Raw genomic sequence first — 23,745 nt, 5'->3', positions numbered from 1 at the left:
ATGTCATCATATAATTTTACAGAATATCGGAGAGGAAAAACAAGATGTGAGATTTACAGCTTTAACTCAGACAATGCTTACTGTAATCCTGTGTAAAAAGGGTTGGTTTACCTGTGTAGCCCAGGTCACAGAAGCAGACCCCTGAGACACAGTCCCCATGACCGTTGCAGTAGTTGGGGCAAGGCTCAGAAATGTAAACACCATCTAGGCCAAAAGGAGGCACACTCTTGTGGGAGCTGCTCTCCTGGATCCAGCGGAATCGAGTCTTACTGTAGAGAAACAATGATGAAGGACATGACTATTCCCAGCTTCAATATCCACTGCTCCTTGTTTAAGATTAAAAGGACCTTTTCCTAAATTAGCCACTTGCAAATAAGATGCAAATGGATGCCTGGAAAATATTTCTGACATCCTACATTTTGTGCAGCTTCACTAAAGGATATTTTTTCCAGATTTTTTGGATGTATTTTGACTTCCTCTATCTCTCTGTCCTGTATCCATTGCACTGTGATGCAAAATACAGATACATGGTTTTATCAACAAGAGTGAACGATTAGACATGACTCTGAAGGTGCCTTTCACTACTCAGTTTAACCTGAACTGCTAATTACCTATTAAAATCCCAGAACTCCAGTTCTCACAGTATTTACGAAAGGAACTCAGTAGTGGCAGTGATGCAGAGTCTGTTACGGGATTGTATAATAAAAAAATTGAGTAAAAAACCTTCAAGTAAATTGGATACAAGAAAAATCATCCACTTCCTACAAATAGTAGCAAATAACATGTCCTACAGGACATGTGGACAGAATTACTAAGTTTCTATTCTTGGATGACAACATGAAATTCTGGGAAAATGGTGATCTAATCCTTAATTTATATAGTTGAAACTGTTCCAGGAGTTCAGTGATCCTACACTAAGTTACTCCAGCTGACCCACTGTGTAGGAAATTTGTTGAAGAAAACATATTTTGGTTATTAATTTTTAGTCTTTAACTTTTAACTAACCATTTTATAGGAGCTCCAGAGAAGGGAAGAAATTTAAAATCTCATTATCAATCCAATAGATTAAGTAAGATCCTCCTTGCTACTCTGCTTAAAATATAATATATTGCTTTTTTTCTACTATGCACAGGGATTTGGTAGCACAGATCATTGTGCTAGTGCTCTGTACCAAGTGATAAAATGGAATGCTCTCTGGATAACCCATGAATCCTAATTTCCAAAATGACCCACAAGTTCAGTTTTCAGCATGCTGAGACTCTCATTGTACACACAATACTTACATTTTTAATGTCTTAGCATGAACTTCTTATTCCTGATCACATTACTGAACATAATGCCAAACAGATTGCTGCTATTGATTCTGCACTGCTTGTTTTGGGTAAATCAAATCAGCTGGTGTCAGATCTGTGCAATTTGGCACCTGCTTTTATTGCCTAATTACTGAAGAAAAGACAAACTTGTTACGGTACATGCTGCTATTACAACTCCTTGAGGCAAAGGCACCAGCTTCCTGCTACACAATATGCCACATACTCAAAATCTGTGCCAGGGCTTGAGGATGAGGAGCCCGTGGCAGGAGAATGGGGCTGAAACCCAGGGGCAGCACTAGAGCAGCTGCCTGGGGGAAGAGGCTGGAGGCAGCTGGGGCATGGCCAGGGCTTGGGACTGGCTGCTGGCTGCGGTGGCAGCACTTGGTGCAGGCAGCAAATCAGACCCGGGAGGTTTACTCATAGGGTTAAACAGCAAGCAAAGGGAGTGAGAAACTTCAGCCAAACCCAAGGAAGATTGTGAAAAGCCTTCTGATTTCGAGGGTTATTTGTGTCTTCCACTGTCTGATGTTTTTGCATCTGTATTAACATGATGCTGAGGTCATGCTCACAGATGAACACACCTATCAGTCCTCCCTCCTTTGACTTCGGCTGTCCCAGCTGCTTTCAATGACACAGCACATTATGCAGCAGCTCAAATACCCTTCTAGGGTTTCTTTGCTCAATGGTAACTATAAAAGTAATCCTGCTCAAATGGATTATTTGATTCAAGTAACATCACTCTCTTGCTGGTGCCTCTGACTTAACTGATATGCATAAAGACAGACAGCATCATGATGAAGAGACTGATGTCAAATTAAAATATTCTAGGTTCCTTGTTGCTTTGTAATTTAATTTTATGCACCATTCTGACACCTTTAAAATGGAAAGCTTCTCCCTGTTTTGGAGACCACAGTGTATTTTTCACAGATCTCCTCATTTTTAACACCACTTTTATTCACAGCTTGCAACTTTGTCCTAAGGTAGCATCAAAAGAAGAGGCAGCTAATTCACAGGTATCACTGGTTTACAATGTACAGTACCTGGCTGCAAGCGACCTGGGAATAACAATAGTAATTCTTGTCCAGTCCTCAAAATCTCCTGTGTGATACACGGTTGGCTCACTCAGCTCCCGGGAGCTTCCCTCACATCCTTTAGTGCCTGGAGATGCAGGGTAGCAGCCCTCCTTCACGAGCGACCAGAAGAGCCCAGCATCATGCGAGTACTGAAGCAGAACAGGAGCAGAGCTGCTGTACTGATTGGTGCAACCAATGTTCAGCTGCAAAAAAAGCAGAACATCAGATACAAGCTGAAGAAACCTGTGCTGTTATTGGTATTTATTGGCTACAAACCACCTTTGACTTTTTGGTTTGGGAGGCTTAGCATTCTGAACATTTTCTTTGAACCCTGCTGGCAAGCAGTGACCTATGCTTGGAGAACGTTTCCTACATGTGTATGACATTTCTCAGTAAAAATTCCCACTATCCATTAAGGTTGCTGAGATCAGCACACTGAAATATGCAAAGAATTTTTCAAAGGTCCTGGTGCATAGCAGGCCACAAACAATAAAATCTGTGCAGGCATCTACATGCCCAGGAGGAGTGGGAAGAGCTGTATCCTCTAAGACCCATCCCATCTGCAATCCACCCAATGAGCCCAGAGGATCAGCCTGGTTCCCAGGTCCCCCCTGCCCGGGGCTGAAAGACCTGACCATAGCCTAGTCGTGGTCAATGATGTGAGTTGGTGCTGCAGTTTGGGCTCCCAGAATAGAGGAAAATTGGATGAAGTAGAAAAGTGCATATTAAAATGTGCAATGAGAACGTAACCAAGACAGAAGTTTTCAGTTTCATTTTTCAAGCTATTAGAAAAATATTAGTTTTTATTATTTTATTGCAGAAATTTTACTGGAGCTGTAGAATGTAAAATGTAAAACAAAATCATTCATGAAAAATGAAATAATTTTGACAAATTATTGTCTCTGAGTTTGTCAATGCAAAATTATTCCAGGCAGCTATTTGAAATGGAAATTTCACAAACTCAGGAAAGCATTTAACCATATGTTTAAAATTAAAGCATGCAAATAGAACTAACACATTTATGTGCAGGCCAGTTTAAAAGCTTTCCAAAAAAGACGGGAGTATAAATTCAGGCCTTAAATAATAGACTTTATAAAGAAGGACTGGCTCTTCTCTGATACATGTTGTTTATGCTTGGTATGTTTATGTTACATTGCCAAGTGTTTCAGCACTGGAAGGTGTATGAAATAGTTTTAAGTATTGCTTTTTTAGACTAAGCCATTTTTGAAATGCTGTTGATCATCAAACCTACAGAATGAAGACTTAGTCACTAGAGTAGAGGAAAGTGGTGAGGAAGCAGATAGCATCTTTTCCAGCCTAAATGGTATTTATATATTGAAGTGTTTTGGGGGTTTAGACAGTTTAAAGTATAAAACTACAAGCAATACTCACTCAGAAACTGTACTGCAATCCCTCAGTTTGTATAGCATTTCATTAGCATAACTTTTAGATGAAATGAGATTATTTTACAAATCCCATTATTTCTAACTAACTTTCCTATTTATAGAACTGTGGGAATTATATTTGAAAAGCTGCCTGTAAACATCTGATATCTTTAATAATTCCACTTGTAAATTATTCAGTGTCTGTATCCACCAATTATGTAAGGACCATGTATTTGTGGTGAGCTCATTAAAATTGCATTGCAACCAACCTCCAGAATTCACCAATGGGATTTAATTATAAACTCAATAAAATTTTGATTAGGGTTCAGAAACAAGAGCTTGTCAAAGCAAATACTCTTTCTTTGGAGCCCATATTCTGATGTATTGTCAGACCACTGAAATTTTTGTAAGCCCTTTAAAGAACAGAATGCTAATTGGAGCCTATATTCATTGACACAATAAAAGTAAATTATATGAAAAACCCATGCTGGAGTACAGAGCAGCTTGTAAGTCCTTAAATAGTTTAAAATATAAAAAAATGTACACAAACCACATTGGTGCTTTTGTAGTCATGGATCCCCAGATGTGATAAATCCTTTTCCCTTAACAATGCAGTAGCATTTCCTAGTACCAGCTTGAATATAATGACAGTCACTTCAACCCACTTCTGAAATGTGTTGAAGAACAACAAGCTTTAAAACTTCTCCAGAGGGGTAAAAAATCTCCCCTGCACCAAGATTTTGGCTATCATTTTAGAAAGCAGCATGACATTTTATGCTGTATGAATTCATACTTGTGTTCTTCACATCTTTTCATGCAGTGGTATAATTTATCACCTTGTTTTGAACTGTAGCCTCAGTGACATCTTGCAAGTGTTGATTAAGGGCAGTTTTACCGATAGTCTGCAGGGATTTATGTTTAAGGAATACCTTGAACTGGAGGACGTATCCAGGCTTCAGAGTTAAATCTCGCGTCACTGCAAACCGGTCGCCATCTGATTTACCAAAGAGCATGGCAGAAGGGGTGGCAGAGCAGAAACTTTCATTTTTGGTCATCCCTTCATTGGCCAACATTAACCATACACTTAGCTGGTTCATAGGGTAATCAAATGCTGGCTTTTCATAAAAGTTCTGTTAGAAATGAAAAGGAAAGCAACAAGTACTATCACCTTTCAGTGTGACTTCAGAATAATTCCCATTGAATGATTCACTTTCAAATTTTGCAAACAAATATGTATCATTTTCAAAATGCTGTAATTTCTAAAATTTCTGCCTTGACTTTTGAGGAGATACATAATTACGTCCTCTGTCAGGAAGATTAGGAACCTGATGGTTTTGCGATAAAACCCAGGTTACTCCCACACAGAGAGACACAGCTGCAAACACTACAGCTGTTTCTTTAAATACACACAGTATTTTCATACAAAATTATATTCAAATAAAAGTCTACTAACAGAGAGGATGGTTCCTCTTTTGAGGGGATGCCCACAGCCTGCTCTTGCATATTACCTGTGGTAAAGTGGGATTAACAACGGGAATGATGTGCTTCTGCTTCTCTGACAAAATGATGATGTCATCAATGGCCCACTGATCATACCCTTCCCCTGAAAACACAGGCTGCCACCAGCGAAACCTGGTGCAAGGCGTCTTGGCTGCAGCCGGCAGCTCCAGATAGACAAACCTGAAGAACATAAATTCAGCAGAACTTTAGGGAACACAGTTTGCAAAGAAGTGAAAGAAATTACACTGAACAGGGAGAAGAGGAAGAAAAGTCCTCAGAAATCTTCTGTGTATCTGGATACCTGTCTATACACTGCATATCACTGGATACCTGTCTATACACTGCATATCAAGAAGCCTTCTTTGTCCTTCTCGTCTGTGGAGAATGTGACCTCTTTAAGACAAGGGCTATTTTTTACTCTCTATTACTATATTTCCTAGCACAATAATGAATTGATTTGAACTGTTCAGCTTTGAATTAAACTGTTCAGCCCATCCATGTTCAGTAAGTCTTAATGTTCTGGTGCCAGCAAGTAACAGTGAAATTTTGCTGGCAAAATTAATTTCTCATTCTCTTCTGCCGGTTGAGACTATTTGTAGAAAAAAGCATCCTTCTATTACAATGCAATAGATTACGTAGCAGAGTTTTCTGCTGTGGATAAAAATATTTCAGCCCTCCTATATGGAGTTTCATAAAAGAACTTCAGGTCTTCACAGATAGTTTGCTTTATGTTCCACTTAGGAAATACCTTACAAAAATTATGTTCAATAAAAAAGATTCAAACCTATTCATACCTATGTTAAAAAGTACAATAATTAGTTACTTGTTCAGTCCTATTTCAGACAGCTTATGTATATGCATTTATACATATATTCTTTTCAGTACTGTTTCTTTATACCACATTATTTTGTAGTGCAGACCCTGCTTCACTTGCTGGTTAGGCAGAGAGAGGTGGAGAAAATGTTCAGAGAGACAGGGAACCTTCTTTTCCAGAGGTTTCCTAGATTTCTGTGTTGGAAAATAAGGAATTGCAAAATAAGATCTGGACCCCTTCTGAAGCAGCAGAAAAATAAATATGCATACCTATATTCAGTAAGGACCATCACTCTTGGTTACTTGACGGGCAAATGTTTTGTCTAAAAATAATGTATTGGATAGTCCAGTGATTAAAGTTTCAGTATGTAGCTTCTTTGTTGGATGTGCCTTGTAATTTTGACAAAGTAGAGGCTAAACCACCCGCCTAGTGGATGAAGGGAAAGAGGTGGATGTAGTTTTTCTGGTTTTTAGTAAGGCTTTTGATACTGTCCCTCACAGCATCCTTATGGACAAGTTGTCCAGCTGTGGGATGAGAGGGTTCACAGTGTGCTGTGTGAAGAACTGGCTGAAGAGGAGAACTCAAAGTGTTGTGGTGAATGGGGCTACAGCTGTCTGGGGACCAATCACCAGTGATGTTCCTCAGGGTTCAGTTCTAGAGCCAGTCCTATTCAATATATTTATGATCAATGATCAATGATCCGGATGCAGGCGTTGAATGCACCATTAGCAGGTTTGTTGATGATTCCTAACTGGGTTGTGCTGATGACAAGAGGCCTTGCAGAGAGATCTAGATTGATTGGAGCATTGGGCTATGATTAATGGGATGAAATTAAGTCAAAATGCTGAATTCTGCCCCCAGGACAAAGTAATGCTGTGCACAGGTATAAATTAAGAGAGGAGTGGCTGGAGAGCAGCCCTCCAGAAAGGGGTCTAGGGGTGCTCGTTGGTAGCAGGCTCAATATAAGTCAGCAGTGTGCCCTGGAAGCCAAGAGGGCAAACTGCATCCTGGGGTGCATCAAACAGCATAACCAGCTGGTCGAAAGAGGTGATTATCCTGCTGTAGTCAGCACTGGTGCAACTTCACTTGGAGTACTGTGTGCAGTTCTGGGTTCCATGATTTACGAGAGATGCAAGGTCCCTGAATGCATCCAGAGGAGGGCAACAAAGTTGGTGAAAAGGCTTGGAGGAATGATCTATGAGGAGCGGCTAAGGACTTTGGGCTTGTCTAGTTTGGAGAAAGGGAGGCTGCAGGGCAACCTCATTGTTCGCTACAGCTTCCTAAGGGGGCAATTGGAGAGGGAGGTGATGAGCTCTTCTCCCTGGTATCCCGTGAGAGGACATGTGGGAATGGTTCAAGGCTGCACCAAGAGAGGTTTAGACTGGACACCTCATCTACCATCAACAGGGTGGTCAAACATTGGAACAGCCTTTCTAGAGAGGTGGTCAATGTCCCAAGTCTGTCAGTGTTTAGGAGGCATTTGGACAATGCCCTTAACAATGTGCTTTAACTTTTTGTCAGCCATGAAGCAGTCAGGCAGTTGGATGATTGTTGTATGTCCCTTCTAACTGAAATAGTCTCTATTCTATTCTATTCTATTCTATTCTATTCTATTCTATTCTATTCTATTCTATTCTATTCTATTCTATTCTATTCTAAATGGTTTTATACTTCTAAGTGCCTAGATCAACTTTAGAAAAAGACAATTTGCTGAGTTACAGAAGCCCTTCTGAATGACAAGATGGGAAGATAAAGTTATTTACATACCAAAAGACATGAACTACAGGTAATAGAAATCATACTAATACCTATGCAGACAAACGCAATTTAAATTTTCACTGACACGCTATCTTACAGCAAATTTGAAATGCTGAACATGATTTCTTCTCCTCCTTAAATATTTCTCTAAAGGAGTTTTTGTTGTATGTGACATTAATACATGTTCATTAGATCTGAAAGCAGTCAGAAGAAATAGCAGTTTTTTACACCTCTTTTGGGCAAGTTCTGTATATGCTTGTTAATGTTTTGCAAATATTAGCATTTTAGTCATGTTTCACATGGGATGTGAATGATTAGAAACTTTATATTTTACTTCAGTTTTTTTAAGGCCCACTTTCATTAGATTTTTCCTTCCTAGTGCCAGGAGTTTCTGTGGCAGCCAGGAAAAGTTTCCTTATAATGAAAATATTATTCATGTTTTCATCCATTGAGAAATAGTGGTTTTTTAAAGAGCTGATGCAGTATGGATTTAATTTAGACCAAAATTATACCTGGGTTTGCTGAAGTCAGAGAAATACATTTCTGCTAGTAGCTGCCAGTTGATACCACCGTTATTGCTGTACTGCAGCAGCACACCTTCTTCTCTGCTGTCTGGTTTATTGCATGAAGAACTGTCTCCTCCTATCTGGATGTAAAACTGGACAAAATCCACCCAGGTTGTGTCCAAATCCCAGCTTACCAACTGTCTTTTTCCAGCCTACAATACAAAAACCAGGGGGGCAATAATAATATTAAATATGACACCTTCACTATGAATAGACATATTTAAAGTTCAATACAGATTAATATTTCATAGAAAATTGCACAACACAGAGGACATTGTGTTAACATGACATTTTTTTGGTCTTTCAGACAACAAATCTGCTTGACCATCCTTTATGTCTTAATCACCCTGGTGTGATCCTACAAGAGTTTTTGTTTCTAGATTTCAACAAACAATGTGACTTCATGACACCACTTCCACACAACTATTTCATCTCATTCCTTCAAGGTCCCAAGTGCCTTCAAAAAACAAAGAGCAGATGCTGACTATCCTGAACCAACTGGGACTAAATTTTTAAGTATTCAGCTTTCTAATGATAAAGCATAAATCAGTAAAGGAACATTTCTGAAATCTCATTTCCCCAGTCAAATCTTGCACTGTATAGGGTTACCTGATCATCTGAAATTATAGCCCCCTGCTATTTGAAGCCCATCTCCTACACAAGAAAAAGGGAGTGGCATTTTCTATTTATGCCTCACCTGAGTAGGTTTTGTTCCTACACAAAACTATGCTCTTTTCCTAGTAAGTGTGGTAAATAAGAAGTCTCTCAACTAAAACTTGTGGATTTGGTTTCAGGTTTACCTAAGCATAGCCAAAAGAAAAAATAGTGTCATAAAATTTAGTGAACAGCTTTTCCAAGGATGTTTCTGGGTTCTAGCAGGAAACAGCTCTTGGACATCTACACTGTGGTCAACATGCTCACTTTGTGCATGTTGGCAAAGGAAGGCAGAGCATATTCAGCTAAAAACAGCTTTAAGGTTTAAGAACATTTTATTGTGACTGGAATTATCCCATTCCCCTCTTACTCTGCTGCCCTGGTGCTTGAGGGCTGAGGTTGTGGGTTTGTATATCAACAAGCCTACAAGATGCAGATATGTGACATGAAGCTGCGCATGGTGAGGCAGGACACAGGGTGAGAGCAGTGTCCCCACAGAATTGCCCCACACCTGACACAGCCCTGTCCCAGCAGAGCACTGTGCTGCCACAAGCTTTTATAAGTAGGGCAAATACGTGCAGCTGGAGGGAGGATGCAGGGATCATATTTCTGCATTCATTAAAAGTAGCAGCAACCTGGCACCAGCCCCCAAAATGGAGCAGAACTGGCAACATGCCTACTATTTTTAATTCCCTAAAAAGTCATGGGTTCCTGTCCATCTCCAAGCATAAAAAAGTAACAAACAGGAAAACCTGGGCTAAGTTATAAAATGATGCCTGCTTTAAGTAATATTTATGCTTTCCTCTGTCTCACTTGTACATTCATGATCGTTCTGACAAATTTCCAGACAAATTTGAGATAAGCAAGTGAGGTGATCTAGCTGGACATAAGTAATAGGATTTATGAGGTGAGATTTAAAATCTGTGTTTTTTAATAAAACGATAGATGAATTTAAATCCCATGCCACTCAGCACCTCTTTATTCTTTCTACCCAGGTCAGGGTAAACTCACACAGATAAATGTCCATTGCTTTTTTTCTCAGAATATTTCACTTTGCTGGTGTTACAGCCTGAGTCCATATCTCATTTGTAGACTCCACCAAATAGGCCACATTACACTGCTAGACTAATTTCTAGAAGCTGAATGCTTGTGTTTTTGAAAATTGTTTAGCCTGCACCACTGATGACAACTAAAGAAGAATCCTTTGACCCTCAAAAAGCTCATTTAGAATACAGACATACTGATTTGGTCTTCAATTATTCCTGCTGTTTTGGTTTATTTGGTGGTTTATCCCCAGCTGAGCAAAGCCCTCCTGGATGGTGCCATGAAGGTGAGATGGGCTCAGTCTCGGGTGCAGCCTCGAGCTCCCTGGTACAGCCTCACATGGCTAATATTGGCCAAGGCGACACTGATAATCCCTTGGTAGTTTGCTTTCACAGCTTCACTTGGAGACCCATGGGAATCTGAAATTGTCAACATCAAATCAAAGTGCTGATGGATAATAAAGACGCAAAGCCCCTTGCTTCCCACGGGCAGGTGTGTCCCAGATGGCTGAGGGCACCCAACGAACTGACCTGCAGTGGGTCAAGCTCTGGCTGTAAAACTATCCCAGGTGGGTTTTCCATATCTACACCCACAGCAGCTCTGCCTGCCAAAGGGTTAACCACAGAACCAGGTTGATTGAGAAAGGGCACAAGTAACATAAAACTCAGAGGAATTGCAGGGGCTAATTGAAAGAGCTCTGTATTGCAAACACACCTACAATTGATTAAAATGAGTTGTAAAACAAAAGATAGAGGGTCAGCAGAACAAAGCCAGCATTAATTCTGGTGGCAGTAATTGATTATGGCAGTAAACATTAGACATTCAAATAAAAAGTGGCTATTTGAGCAAATGAAAAGAAATAGAACCTGTGAATAGTAACTCCTAAAATAATACAGAACTGTTAGGCAACTATAAAAATAATTTTTTATTTTCTACCAGCATGGCCACTAGATGCCTTGAAAAAGATCTAAACAGAAATTAAATAAACCACCTTCTGTTGACGGCACACAGATTGCTACTACTCAAGAAATGAATGATAACCTAACCCTTAGAGATCAATAGAAAGAAGCCAAGAATTTCTAAATGAGTTTTTCACTCCTCCTTAGCAGAAATCAGAAGAAAGATCATAGCAGGTTAATTCTAATTTAGCAAACTACTTTTGAGAAACTTGGCATAAGGAACTGGGCCAGAAGGAAACATCTAACAGAGAAGACAATTATATTAAAAAATCCAATTATCACAATTAGCTAGTTATACTGATTGGTCTATTATGAAATTTTCAGTGCAGAGCTGCATTTCCAGGGGAGATGGATGTGAGACTATGTAGGAGTGTTGAAAATTATTCGATGGGTTAGATTTTTGTAATGAGGTAAACAACACACAATTATACAGCGTTGCATATTGGGTTATTCTTCTGGGACTAATCTGGCTCTCATGACAGCAGTGGCAGTTTGATCAAACCTTTAAAAGAGAAGCACATAGCTGCATTTATACTCTTCCTTTCAATTATGAACAAAACAAAACCCAGTACTAGACCCGAGGAGCAACAATAAAAAATAAATCTGTGATTACAACCCATAATCTTACATCTGGTCATAAAGACCTCTTTTTATTTTAGTTATAATTGCTATTAATTAGCAGAATTCCCTATATCTCTTTCCTGCTCTATTATTTTTGTCTGTAAAGCATCCAAGTTATACAAAAGAGTATCTTCCTACAGGCTAACCACTTTCTAAAAGTCTGGAGGGTTTGTTTTTTCACTAGTTCTGGTCCTGTGACCTCAAATTATGCTGCTTGTCCCGGGAAAGCCAACATTTCCCCATCCCTCACCCAGAACAGTACAGAACAAACAACTGGGAGCTGCTGAATACTGATAAAGAATTGAGTCTTGAAACAGAAAATGCACAATTAAAACAGTATGAATGTACATACTTCCCAGCACACTGGCAATTTAGTTTCTTCCATTACATGTTTTTTCTTGAATACATAATGCATGTGTCTTTTCCCATCTCTTTTGATTGCTTTGTTCTTTACCTGCAGAGCACAGCTGTGCTGTTTAATGTACTTCTCATATTGTGTGCAGCTTTCTGCCACCTTTCTTTTCATTACCATACAAGCACATCATGCTCCATTCAAACATACGTGCCTTTCTCAGTCTCCCATCCCTTGTTAGTACCTTGTTGAAGTAGAGTGAGGAGCCAGACGAGATGACCCCACAGCCTTCTTCGGGCTTGACGATCTCTCCCCCAATAACTTCTTGCCACTCTGTCTTCAGGCTGTCTGGGTTCTCAAAATCAGACATGATGGTTGAAGGAAGGGGATTTTCAGGCTGACATTCAGTACCCCGAAACCCTGAGTCACACCTGAAAGAAAGTGTAAATGTGACAAGCTTTTAAAGACTTTATCTGACACTGACCTTTTAAAATCAGATGTGAAATTACAAATCAGTCTGAGATTGGAATTTTTGATCCTGGAAACAAACTAGAATAACTGATAATGGAAGAAATTTGTATCTTATTTATAAAAAAGAACCCTGTGTAGTCCAGAAAGTTTGAAGCTGGCAGGCAGTAGTCTGTGACCTTGGTATTGCACCTGGTCTGACAGCGGCTGCCAAACAGTGCTGAGCTGATCCCTGGTGTTGCTCGGACCCAGTGAAACAGCTCCAGCACTGGGCCTGTCCCTGGGGTCCTTGTGCAAAGGGCTGGAGGGCCCACAAGGACACTTGCAGCAGGGCAGCCCTGTGTCACTGAAAGCTCTTTCAGTGCCTGAACCTGCCAAGGGTATGGGTTCTTGACAGAGAGGCTGGTGCAACCAGCTGTTAATGTTGCTTGAATAGTCTAATCCCCCTTTTATTTTTTAATGTTTAATCTAAAAATAAGAAGGAAAAAAAAAGTATGCAAAATAATAGGATACCCGAAGTATTAGAAGACCCTTGGTTAAGAGGAACTGGCAAATGCTTTATACCTGCAAACGCCATGGTCACACCAGCCGTGTCCGCTGCACATGTTGGGACACTGCTGTCCGATGTAGATGTTGTCTAAGGCCCATTCGTCTTGGGCTGTGTAGTAGCACTGACTCCATCGGAAACGTGTGGCGCTGGACCTTAGAACCAATAACAATGCTTTAATTTGTGATTCTTTACAAAACCATAGGAAAAAAAGATAAAATTCAACTAAAAAAATAAAGTTGATATTGCAGTCACATACCCAGCCTGAAAAGACTGGCACAGCTGAAGACAAATTTTTGTAAATGAACTGTCTAGATGATGCTACTTGCTGCACAGAACTATATGATGGACTTTGCAGTCATTAATGACATTTCCAAGGAAGGCTGACATCTCCACCACCCTCAAAAACAAGGCTGGAAAAGCAAATGAATCACAAGAAGAGTAATTTTTGTTGCTGTTGAGCCTTTCCAAGCTGTCCTGCCAACCTGTGCACATCCAACAGGTTGCAGGAGTTGGCTAGCAGCAGCTCCCAGCTGGTGGGCACAGGGCCTCTCTACTCAATGCTCATGCCAAAATGAGATTAAGAAATATATATTGCATGTGAAGTGAAACAATCACGGTAAATCTTTCATTGTGATGCAGCAACAGAGGCTGTGCTGGCTGCATGATAGGTCTGGGAAAAAAGGGGTGGTGGGGTCATCAACGTGGGCACTGAGGCTGGGTCTGTGGAACTGTGGAGAGGATGGACAGAGAAAGCAAGGCTGAGCGCTGGTAATTAAAAATCAGGCTTTAAACTGGGACAGGCCTGGGCTTGGCCAAGGGCTGACTGGGCGGGCTGAGGGTGAGAAGCAGGAGGTTCTTACAAGTAGGAGATTCTTTCCTAGCTTGTTTCTAAGCCATATAGCTATGTCACGATGGCATGGAATATAATGCTGTTACTCTAATTTAAGATAAAAAGCCCTTCCCTCACCTTCCCACCCCCCAAAATTTATGTAGAATAAGACCTATTAAAATGAATAAAGGTGGCTGAGCTACCTGCTCACATGTATAGAAATGAAAAACTGGATAGGGGAGGCCTGTGCAGCTAAAATGGACAGTATGGCAGAGCAGTTAGCCATCCAGTCACATACTAGAAGCATACAAACAGTAGTTTAGAACATGCTTGCAGAAGTTTTTTAAATACCAATTTTGAATTTCTTTAAAAACCGAGTGAAGCTGCCCAACCCTTGTTGCCTGTTTTAAGTATCTGCTTGATATTGCAAATACTGTAAACATTTTTACAGCATGCAGAACTAATCTGTGGGGGCAGATCTGCTGATTAAATACTCCCTTGGGATATAATGTATTGATGGGCTACATTATAAGAGCAATGAATTATCCATTAAAAGTGCACAATACCAGTAATCTGCACATGAAGGACTTCCTAAGCTTGCATAGGCACAATGGACAGTCAATATTCACCACAATTATTTACTGTTAGTTTTGGAGTGCTCTGAAGCCAGCACATCTCCTTGGTGGTTGTGCTTATGTTCACAACAGAGCATCAATGGCACCTCGGAGACCCCTGACAGAGATTGTGTGCTTTGGAGGGAGTGGTAATGACTGGTGTTAGCTCTCATGTGTGCTGAGGAAAATAAAAATACTGAAACCGAAGAAAGGTATTAGAGCAGGCAACCCCCGTGCCCCCCTGACCTCCCAGCACAATAAAATTGTGTCATGTTAGCCCAGGTGACAGGAGGGAGAGCGCTGGGGCTGGGCTCTCCAGCTTTCATCAGTGAAGCTGTGTGGGTAGAGGTGGTGTGTGTGACTGCAGCCCAGGGGTATTTACAGCAAACTGGGGGGGATTTTCAATGATACAGGGGCAATTTTACTATCCTGTCGAAGTCTCGTGGTGTTCAACAAGTGGTGGTGACCCCTGAACACAGTTCCTGGCGCTGCCTGGTGTGGTGTCAACGGCATTTCCTCAGCCTGGCCGCTGCCAGGTGCAAACATCCCTGCAGGGTGGCGGTGTGGGTGCATCATGGCCGGTTTTGGGGCACCAGGCTCACACTGCCCTACACAAAGGGTGCAGAGAGCCCACTGATGGGCAATAGCAAAGTACACCGCTGTGCCCAGGGGCTGTTCCCAGGGCAGGGCCTGCACTGCAAGGCGCAGAGCTGATACCAGGGCTGACAGTGCATGATGGGGCTCCTGTGGGTTTCACCTGAGCAAAATGTTTCCCTGGACAGGGTCATCGCCCCCCTCCTGCTGCAGGGCACGGAGCCACATGTGCCCAGGGCGGCTCTGTCTTCCTCCGCGGGTCTCAGATGCTGGCCGCACGTCAAGCTAAGGGTGGCCTCAGCCCCACTTGTTACTTAGAAGTTCCCCCAGACGAATGCAGCCATGGCAGGAGATTTGTTTCCCTTGTTTCAGGGGAGGGGAGAAAGGGAGGAGTCGCCTTGCTCCCTCAACATGTGTCTGAAACAGAGGTGTGTGCATCAGCTGGGTGCCTGCGGAGGGTCCCCCGGGAGCCACGTCCTAGCAAGCAGAGGTTATTTTTAGCTGCAGACAAAGCAAGCTCTCCCCTGGGGACAGCTTTGCTGCTGCGGGAATCCTGTGGCCTGCGAGCTGCAGCAAGGCGAGGGGCTGCCCTCGCCGTCCCTCGGCCAGGTGGTCGCGGGGCACCCACAGAAAGCGGGCCCACCGCCACAGGGCTGTGAGCCTCCTCGCCCGGCAAGGGCTAACGACTGCTTGGCTGAATTGCAACTGAGAGAGCAACGCAGCTGAGAAATTGGTCCCACTCAGTTTCTGAGAGCTTTCCAAGGCTGCTCTGCACCTCAAGGTAACAACAGCTTAAAAGGATTATGCTGTTAAAAATGGTAATCAACAGTTTAAAATACCCATGTTAATTAAGAAAAGAGAATAAGAAGCTGAGTGTCAGCTGCATTCTCAGTGATAAAATACTTTTTTTTCTGGAGAGTCACCATTTAGACACCTATTCAAATAGGAAGTGCACTATCGGGGAGTTACGAAAGCATTTTATTGCAAGCAAAATAAACCTCCCTAGTTCCTCATATTTCTACTCTGTTTTTTGTTTTTTTTGATGCTACTGGAAGGCAAACTGGCTTTCTGATGACATTATATCCAAATCAGGTTGATGTCAAATAAAAGTCACTGGTTTTGCATGACATTTTACATAAGCACAAGGAAATCGTGTCCCAGATGTATTGTGAGTGAAATGATGTTCTTTCTGTTATAAAAATTTTCAGATATGTGAGTTGAATAAAATCATTGTCTTCTCTCCTGATATTAAAAACCCTAATGATCTAATGCAAATTTGTAGCTGATAAAATTATATTTGCTACCTTCTGAGTTACCATAATTACATTTACCCAATTATCCTGAAACTCTCATTCAGTCATTAGGTGTTGATTTGTTTATGAAGTCAGCAACTGACAGCTGCTTGTATCTCATTAAGGCCTGTTCATATGTAAATACCTCCCATAAAACTGAAATTCATTTTCATCAGTGTTAGAATGTTCAGTTCAAGTACAATACAATTTCAGCGAGCAGGTGCATACATTTCATTTCTCCAATACAAGTCTCACTGTTGCAGCAGATTTCCTAACGTCCCAGATTTTGGATAACACAGAGACCTTGCAAACTAATGCTTGCCAGATGCAGAACGTCTACAGATGTACAGAAATACCAGCATGCCCAGAAAGTTTTACAAGAGAAATAGGTGCTGTTATGAGCAACTTTCCAGCTGCATGAGCACAGTACCTCAGCCTGATGCTACCTACACACGCAAGATGCAAACCCTCAGCAGAGCCGTGCGTGCAGGGGTAAAAGCTCTGGCAATCATAGCATGGCTGCGCAGGGGTGTGAGGGCATGTCATGGGCCAGAGCAAAGCTAATGAGACTTCAAGCCCTGTTCTTAAGTCCTCGTTTAGGTGGTTTGTTTCCCTGAGCAGTAATCACAGGGCAGGCTGTGTATTTGGCAGCTCTTGTGTTGGGCTGAGCCAGAAGGAGGGTCCCCAGTGCTTCCTTCCCCTCACCCCAGTTTTGGGAAGGTGGAAGACCTGGCTCTCCCCTCTGCACTGTTCTTTCTGGCCATTACTAAGTTTTTGACCATAGGTGATTGTTGCAACAGAGTGTGGGTGGGGAAGGGAGAGGCGGAGGAGGGAGGGCACCCTGAAGAAGAGCCCTACAGAGCATATTCTCTGCTAGGCCCCTGGGATGATGCTCTCTGTGTGGCCAGGCTGGCAGAGGAGCGCTGCACATCAAATATTCACCAGTAATCTCCAGGTTTGTAAAGGCAGAAGCTTGCCCTCTGTTAGTAAAGTGCTTTAAAAATGCAAAAAAACCCCTCCCAATCTCAACCCAAAGGAGTGACTGTGCCCTCGATCTGCTCGATAGTGGAAAGGAGGTAAAAATGAGGGAAAGTGCTTGAAATGCATCTGGTCTGCTGGATTGCTTTTGGTGGGGAGCATGCAGCCATCCTTCCTCTTCACCCCAATTATGCCATAGCACAACACAGTCATACTGAAAATGTGTTTTATGAAGAGCAAAGTAATGTTCAGTAGTAATTTGTAGCTTAATTACAAACAAAACTCTGCTAACAGACAGGAATCCCTTCAGATAAAAGATAGAGTGTGAAATATTTATGATTTGTATGCAGCATAAAACAGGAACTGGGCTATTACTTCATCATAATTTCTCCCTATAGTCTTCTAAATTAAAATGGAATTATTTGTTTCTGTCACCTCATATGCTGAGGAAAATTATTATATCCTAAAGAAAAAAAGGTCCACAACATTGGTATTATCATCAGCTATACAGTGTATAATAATAACTTTGACTACGGTATATATCTTAGAAATGAATTTAAAAATAACAGCCTACTTTATACTATAAACCTACAAGATTGCAGATGCTTTTTAAACTCCTAAGTTCCTATGTGAGCCACAGATTTTGCAGCTGGTGGCACATAAAGCATGTAAGATTTAGTAGTTTATAATCTAACTGCAGATCGGTTGTTCATAGATTTACTTGTGCCATTTGGTATTATCTGACCTGATACATTTTAAGGGTTCGATATTTGCCCCCGATGTTTTGCCTGGAAATAGGAAATGCTGAATATTGGCTGTACAGTAAAAATGGCCAGTGTGTTGAAAGAAAGTATCGTTGTGGGGTGTTGATATAAATAGGTTGTGTTGAGGCCATGGAGAGTGCAGAAAAATGATGAAGGACAGGGAAATACAATGATGATCTGAGCACGCTCTCATTGCGATTGCTGTGATGGATTCAGGTCAGACATAAGCAAAGTGTAACTCTAATTGGAATAATTTAATTCTCAAATGAAGGAAGCCTTGAAGATTATTGAGATTTATTACAACTTTTTATTTGTATATTATAATAAAGTCTTAAAAATAAATAATGGAAGAAATCAGCTGTTAAATAAATAAAAATGTTAGGGAAGGCAAAATAAGTTTGATTACAATAAGGTGAATAGGGTAGGGCTCTCTGATAATTTTTGTTGCTGTTTCTTGCAGAAGAGAATGTTATTTTTGAAGATATGCTATTAAAAGAATCAAGAGGTAAAAAATTCCCAGAAATGAATCATTGTTTATACAAGGCTTTGGTCTGAAGATGTAAACAATAAGGAATGTGCAAAATAAAAATTAACAATCCAAATAAAGCCTTCCTCCAGTGGGGCATTTACAGACAAGTGCCACTATTTTTGTAAAGGTTTGAACTTTATTAGAAGAGTCACAGTATGTATTAAAAACAATCCTAAACAATAGTTTCTGGTGACTTCACCAATGTTTCACTCTCTAATTATGTAAGGAAGGCATTTTATGTTAAATACCTGCAACAGGGTCAACCCTAGTGCCCTGGCACCCACTGGCTTGAATATGGTCTATGGAATACTTGATCTTTGTCATAGCAATTTAAAAGTAGATTAACTATCTCCCCACCCCCCACCGCCACCCCCCAAAAAAAGAAGAAATAAATGCTCACCAAGTCTTCTGTGGTAAAAGGACAGTGATTCTCCTCCACTGAGTAAATTCACTGGAGTGGTAGATACTTGCTGATGTAAACTCCTGACAGCTCGGCATACTGGGAAGACATTCCTTGAAGAAAAACATTCCAAAACCAGATTTAATGTTGAGAAACAATTAGAAACAGAAGCAAGGGTTAAGCATTCACAGAACCAGGAGCTTGCCTGGGTCCAGGTATTGGAGTGGAAGACCCAGAAGCAGAAAAATCCTGGCATGATGTAGAGACATTTCTCAGAAAACTAACAGTAGTACATTTAAGGACAGGAGAAAGCCATATGACTCATTTAAAGTGTTTAGAATTAATGACTAGTAATGTTTTGCCTTCCTTCATGAGGATGTCTAGCTCATTATTTTTAGTATCCTCACCCCAGAATGTAGCACTGTCTATGAAGTCTACAAGTCCACTATGGAATAAGTCTATGAAAGTGACCTCCAGACCATTACCCCAGTTATTTCAGAGACCTTGCCTGGGGATGCTGGCTCCACCGCTCCCTCCATCTGCAGCGGGGAGCAGCAGTAGGAACAGACAGAGCCACAACCACAGTCTACTGAAGTTGCCTTCAGAGGCCCTTACCATGCTCTGCAGGTGTAATACCTTTGACACCTACATCAAGTGGTGTAAACTCCCCGTTTCTCCTTCTATGATTCTTACTGCATTTAACTCAGATTAGTGGAGAGGTCTGTTCCTCAAATTTTCTTCCTTTTTTTTCAGAAAATCTGATCATTATAATGTCTTTTTTATATTAAATATAAACGAAGTCCATTATCCAAGCCTCCTACTGTTTTCTAGACTTGCCTTCACACATTACTCCATTTTTCTGCATTATTTCATTAATTTATTTATTGCCAGAACAGAACTCAAAACTTCTGTGCTATGGTTTTGATGAGGTATTAATAAAGTGCTTCAATGTTATTACCAACCCATGTCTGCCTTTTCTAGCTACCCATTCAGAGTGTCCCTTCTGCCACTACTGCCACAGCACAGCTCCTCCTGACCATCCCCACCTCTCCAAGAGTCTTGCATTGTTTGCTGCTGTGCTCATCCCCTGTGGGGTGTCAGGCAAGAGGGGGGCCTTTGGGACAGACACCTGCCTATGCAAATAGCCTACTTTGACTGCTCTGAAACTATTAATAAAGTACTGATTCTCTACAGTATTTGAAGCAATTAAGAATATTTATATAGTTAAATTATACACTAATGGTTAGATATTAAATATGAAGAAGGGCAGAATATATTATTTTACAGAAAAATTTATTGCTCAAATATCTTAGAGCACTAAATGAAGATCTGAGAGCTTATTCTGCTTTGGCTTTTTTTTTCAGCATATTTTCTAAAGGCTTAGTTTCCTTCCCAGCAATTTTCAATCATTTTTAGTTGATTCATCTTCCCTAAAAGATCTTACAAAAGAGGATCTGATCAGTGCTTGCAAAGCAAACAAAACTTTCAAACATTTTAATTAATTAGTGTTTTGTGTATTTGCCAGATTACATCCTTGAAATATACTACAAATAGCCTTCTCTATTACTCTTTTATCACAGCAACATGGGTGCTGTGAGAAATTTATTTGGCTGCAAGTTCTTTTCTCTGAACTCAGCTCCACTGAGAGAGGAAAGGAGCACTAAAATCTGAAGGCAACTGATCTTCCACTGATGGCAAGGACAAACCCCAAACCCCAACCACCAGGAACTATTCTTGGACACCATGATAATGCCTGGAAGGTATAAAAGACATGAATACCGTTTGAAATACAATTCCTCTGAATTCTGTTTAAGGTAAGAAAGCAATTACTTGGATTTTTGTCCAAAAATTCAGTTGTTGTCCTTTCTCTGCCCACCAAAGTAAACGTGGTGAAATACAACAGAGCAAAAGGTAACAGGACAATGCTTTCATTGCTCATAGAAGATGTGGGACTAAATATATAAATCTCTCCGTGAACCTACAGAGCAGGCAATGAAAAGGCACCAGGACAAGTTCCCTGACAGCCTCTGAACCTACTTGGAGGCAGCCAAAGGACCTTGGTTAGTTCACCCTGGGGCCAGGGAATGTCCATCTTGCCATCTAAGAGTGAAAACAAAAGCACAAATTATGGGCAAATGTGCTATTGGCATTTGTGCTGAGACAGGGCTGAGCCACATGGGGAAATAGCAGCCAACACTGCTATTTGCACTTCTAGCAGAGACAGGGAAACAGCCAGTCATTATGGCCCTGGACTGTGTTTGAACCAGGGATGGGGGATGAAAGGCTCTACATTACAATCCCCTGAAGGCATACGCTTTCCATTTATGAAATGACTGTGCACAAGGTCAGAAAGAATTTCTATCCATTTAAATTCCAGGAAACAGTAGATGCATTTTGCTTTGAAAAACAAAGCAATAGCACAGGAAAGATCTCAGCCATTACTCTGTAGCTCTCTGTAACTGTGACCCAGTTCTTTTCTCAGCCTTGGTCCATTCCTGTCACAATTTTGTGTTTCAGGCTCTCAGATACCTTTCTTCCACATATCACGAAGAACAGTGGAAATACTTCTATTAGTTATTTTGGCTGATTCCAACTGAGAATTTCTTTATAGAAAGGGGAATGAGGAAAACATCTTCCTTTGTTCAGTGCCACAGGTATATTTCAGATGATCTTTGTATAAGCAGAATTTATGGAAGACAAAGGTCCTCTCTGCCAGCCTCACCTCCTGAACGAGATGCCACGTGAGGCCATGGTTGGTGGAGTAGTCCAGTTTCACCTGGTTGTCCATATGGGGAGTAAACGCCTGACCACAGCCCATCACCAAGTTGAACTGTATCATATATGAAGCTCCGATTTGCATAGATTGGGTCTCCACATAGCGCATGCTAGAAGCTAACTTCGAATCTCCTGTAAAACTGAGAGATGTAAGGAAAGAATCAGAATCCATTCACAAAATAATTCAGAAGAGAACATTATGAATGGTTCTGGGTTAAAGACAGTGATGCTTCTTTCTTTGTTCTGCCGATTGGCACATGGGATGAGACCACACACGGGAGTATCTTTTTGTTGATTCTTCTGCAAATTACCAGGAAGACCTTGATGTATCCCAGAGTGGGAAACACTGAATTATTCTGTTAGTTCTTACTATATGCTCTTTGTATTAAGGATCAAGTTAGGATCAAGCAAAGGATAATGTACAGAAAAATCAACGTAAGGAAAGTTCATTCCCCAGGAGTGTCCATTGCCTAAGGTCATATCACAGTAACAGCTGTAATTCATTCAAACAGTGGACAGTAAAGATACACTACATTTAGTTTAAAATATTATTATTACATAGGCTTTTCATTCCATTGATTTTCAAGTGATTCTATATGCAGTGCATTCACTGACTTTTGACTGTTTCAGAATTAATATCACCTATCTTCAGCTTCTTTTCTGCAGGATGTACTCATATAAGAGGTATATTATCCAGTGGGTTGGATAAGATAATTTTGTCAGTAGTAATGTTTGGAACAGGTGAAGCCTTATATACAATACAAGGTACCCAGTTATTGCATACATGGTAACACAATCTATAGCTTGAAATTACAAGGTTTTTTTTTTCAGTTTAAATGCTGTTTTTTCTTCTATGCACTATTCAAAAGGAAAAAAAATTCAAATGCAAGAGAGGTATAAGGACAAAGTAATAACAACTTAAACTTTCAATCCTGCACACTAGTTTTTAAGAAAGTTCACATAGAATGAAAAATGCCTTCCTCTCCTTAGTTTGAGATGTTTAGTTAGTGTCTTCAGAAGTATTCTGGTCCTTTCAGCTTCAACATTTTCTACAACTGTTCTTAAATGTAAAAAATTTAGGATAGGGATTGCACCTTTTTAAAGAAAATCACTGCAAATCAACATGCAAAAGTAAAAATCTACATTCAGTACAGTGGTGATAAAGAGAATAATCTAGTTCAAGTTTGCCCTTATGATAGAGTAAGTTACACTTTATAATCTTAAATAAAAAATCCTAATCCTTCAATACCATACAATAAAAGATATTAACTTCTACCCCTGTAAAATTCAAGGTCATGACAAAGTCAGTGTAAAGACTAGGAATACAAGTCAGCACTACTTAACACTCTTTTAAACTAATTCACTGACCCATACTGTTTTCTATAGTCTCCTTTCCACAGAGAGCAGTTAGGCCATAAATGTCAGCATCCTACCTTAAAGCTTTGAAAGAAATTACTGAAAACTGACATTAGTTTTGTCATTATAAAATTCCTGTTACTTGACACAAACTAAGATCCAGGCTTCTTTTTGCTCTCTGACCTTGCACTGCGTGGCTCCATTTCCTAAAGGATGATCCAACTTATGGCACCATATGAAACTACCCCGTCTACATCTTTCAGCACCACAAACCAGCTGTGGATGGGCATTCCCTCCACTTCTGGAGAGCTGCCATGGGCAACTGGACCAGAAGGCAGTAAGTTGCCTTGGAAAACTGTATGTCAACTGTTTGCTCTTTCAGTCAGTGTTGTCAGTGTTTTTCTTCTCAATGAAACGGATAATTTTAAGTTGAGCAGAGGATACAATGTACAGTTGTCAGTGGCTTCATTGTTAAAACTGAATGCATCTCAGAAGAATTTGTTTGGATAATGCCTGAATTTATTTTTCTTTCAAACTTTATCTTGTGCTTTTCAAAA

General features: G+C 40.6%; 1 protein-coding gene across 1 annotated transcript in view; it reads right to left on the bottom strand.

The window, feature by feature from the left end:
- The window catches only part of RELN (reelin), a 243,611-nt gene that overhangs the window by 66,537 nt on the left and 153,329 nt on the right, over positions 1-23,745 (bottom strand). The window contains exons 21-29 of the mRNA XM_026868008.1: positions 21,780-21,972; positions 19,058-19,170; positions 13,072-13,209; positions 12,284-12,470; positions 8,356-8,561; positions 5,280-5,451; positions 4,701-4,901; positions 2,354-2,589; positions 112-269 (exon numbers count right to left, since the gene is read on the bottom strand). Coding sequence (XP_026723809.1) covers positions 112-269; positions 2,354-2,589; positions 4,701-4,901; positions 5,280-5,451; positions 8,356-8,561; positions 12,284-12,470; positions 13,072-13,209; positions 19,058-19,170; positions 21,780-21,972 — 1,604 coding nt within the window. The remainder of the gene's footprint in view (positions 1-111; positions 270-2,353; positions 2,590-4,700; positions 4,902-5,279; positions 5,452-8,355; positions 8,562-12,283; positions 12,471-13,071; positions 13,210-19,057; positions 19,171-21,779; positions 21,973-23,745) is intronic.

This window comes from Athene cunicularia, assembly GCF_003259725.1.
Source record: "Athene cunicularia isolate RWA chromosome 1 unlocalized genomic scaffold, athCun1 chr1_part2, whole genome shotgun sequence".
Classification (NCBI taxonomy): Eukaryota; Metazoa; Chordata; class Aves; order Strigiformes; family Strigidae; genus Athene; species Athene cunicularia.
This window is presented reverse-complemented; position numbering and strand designations above follow the sequence as displayed.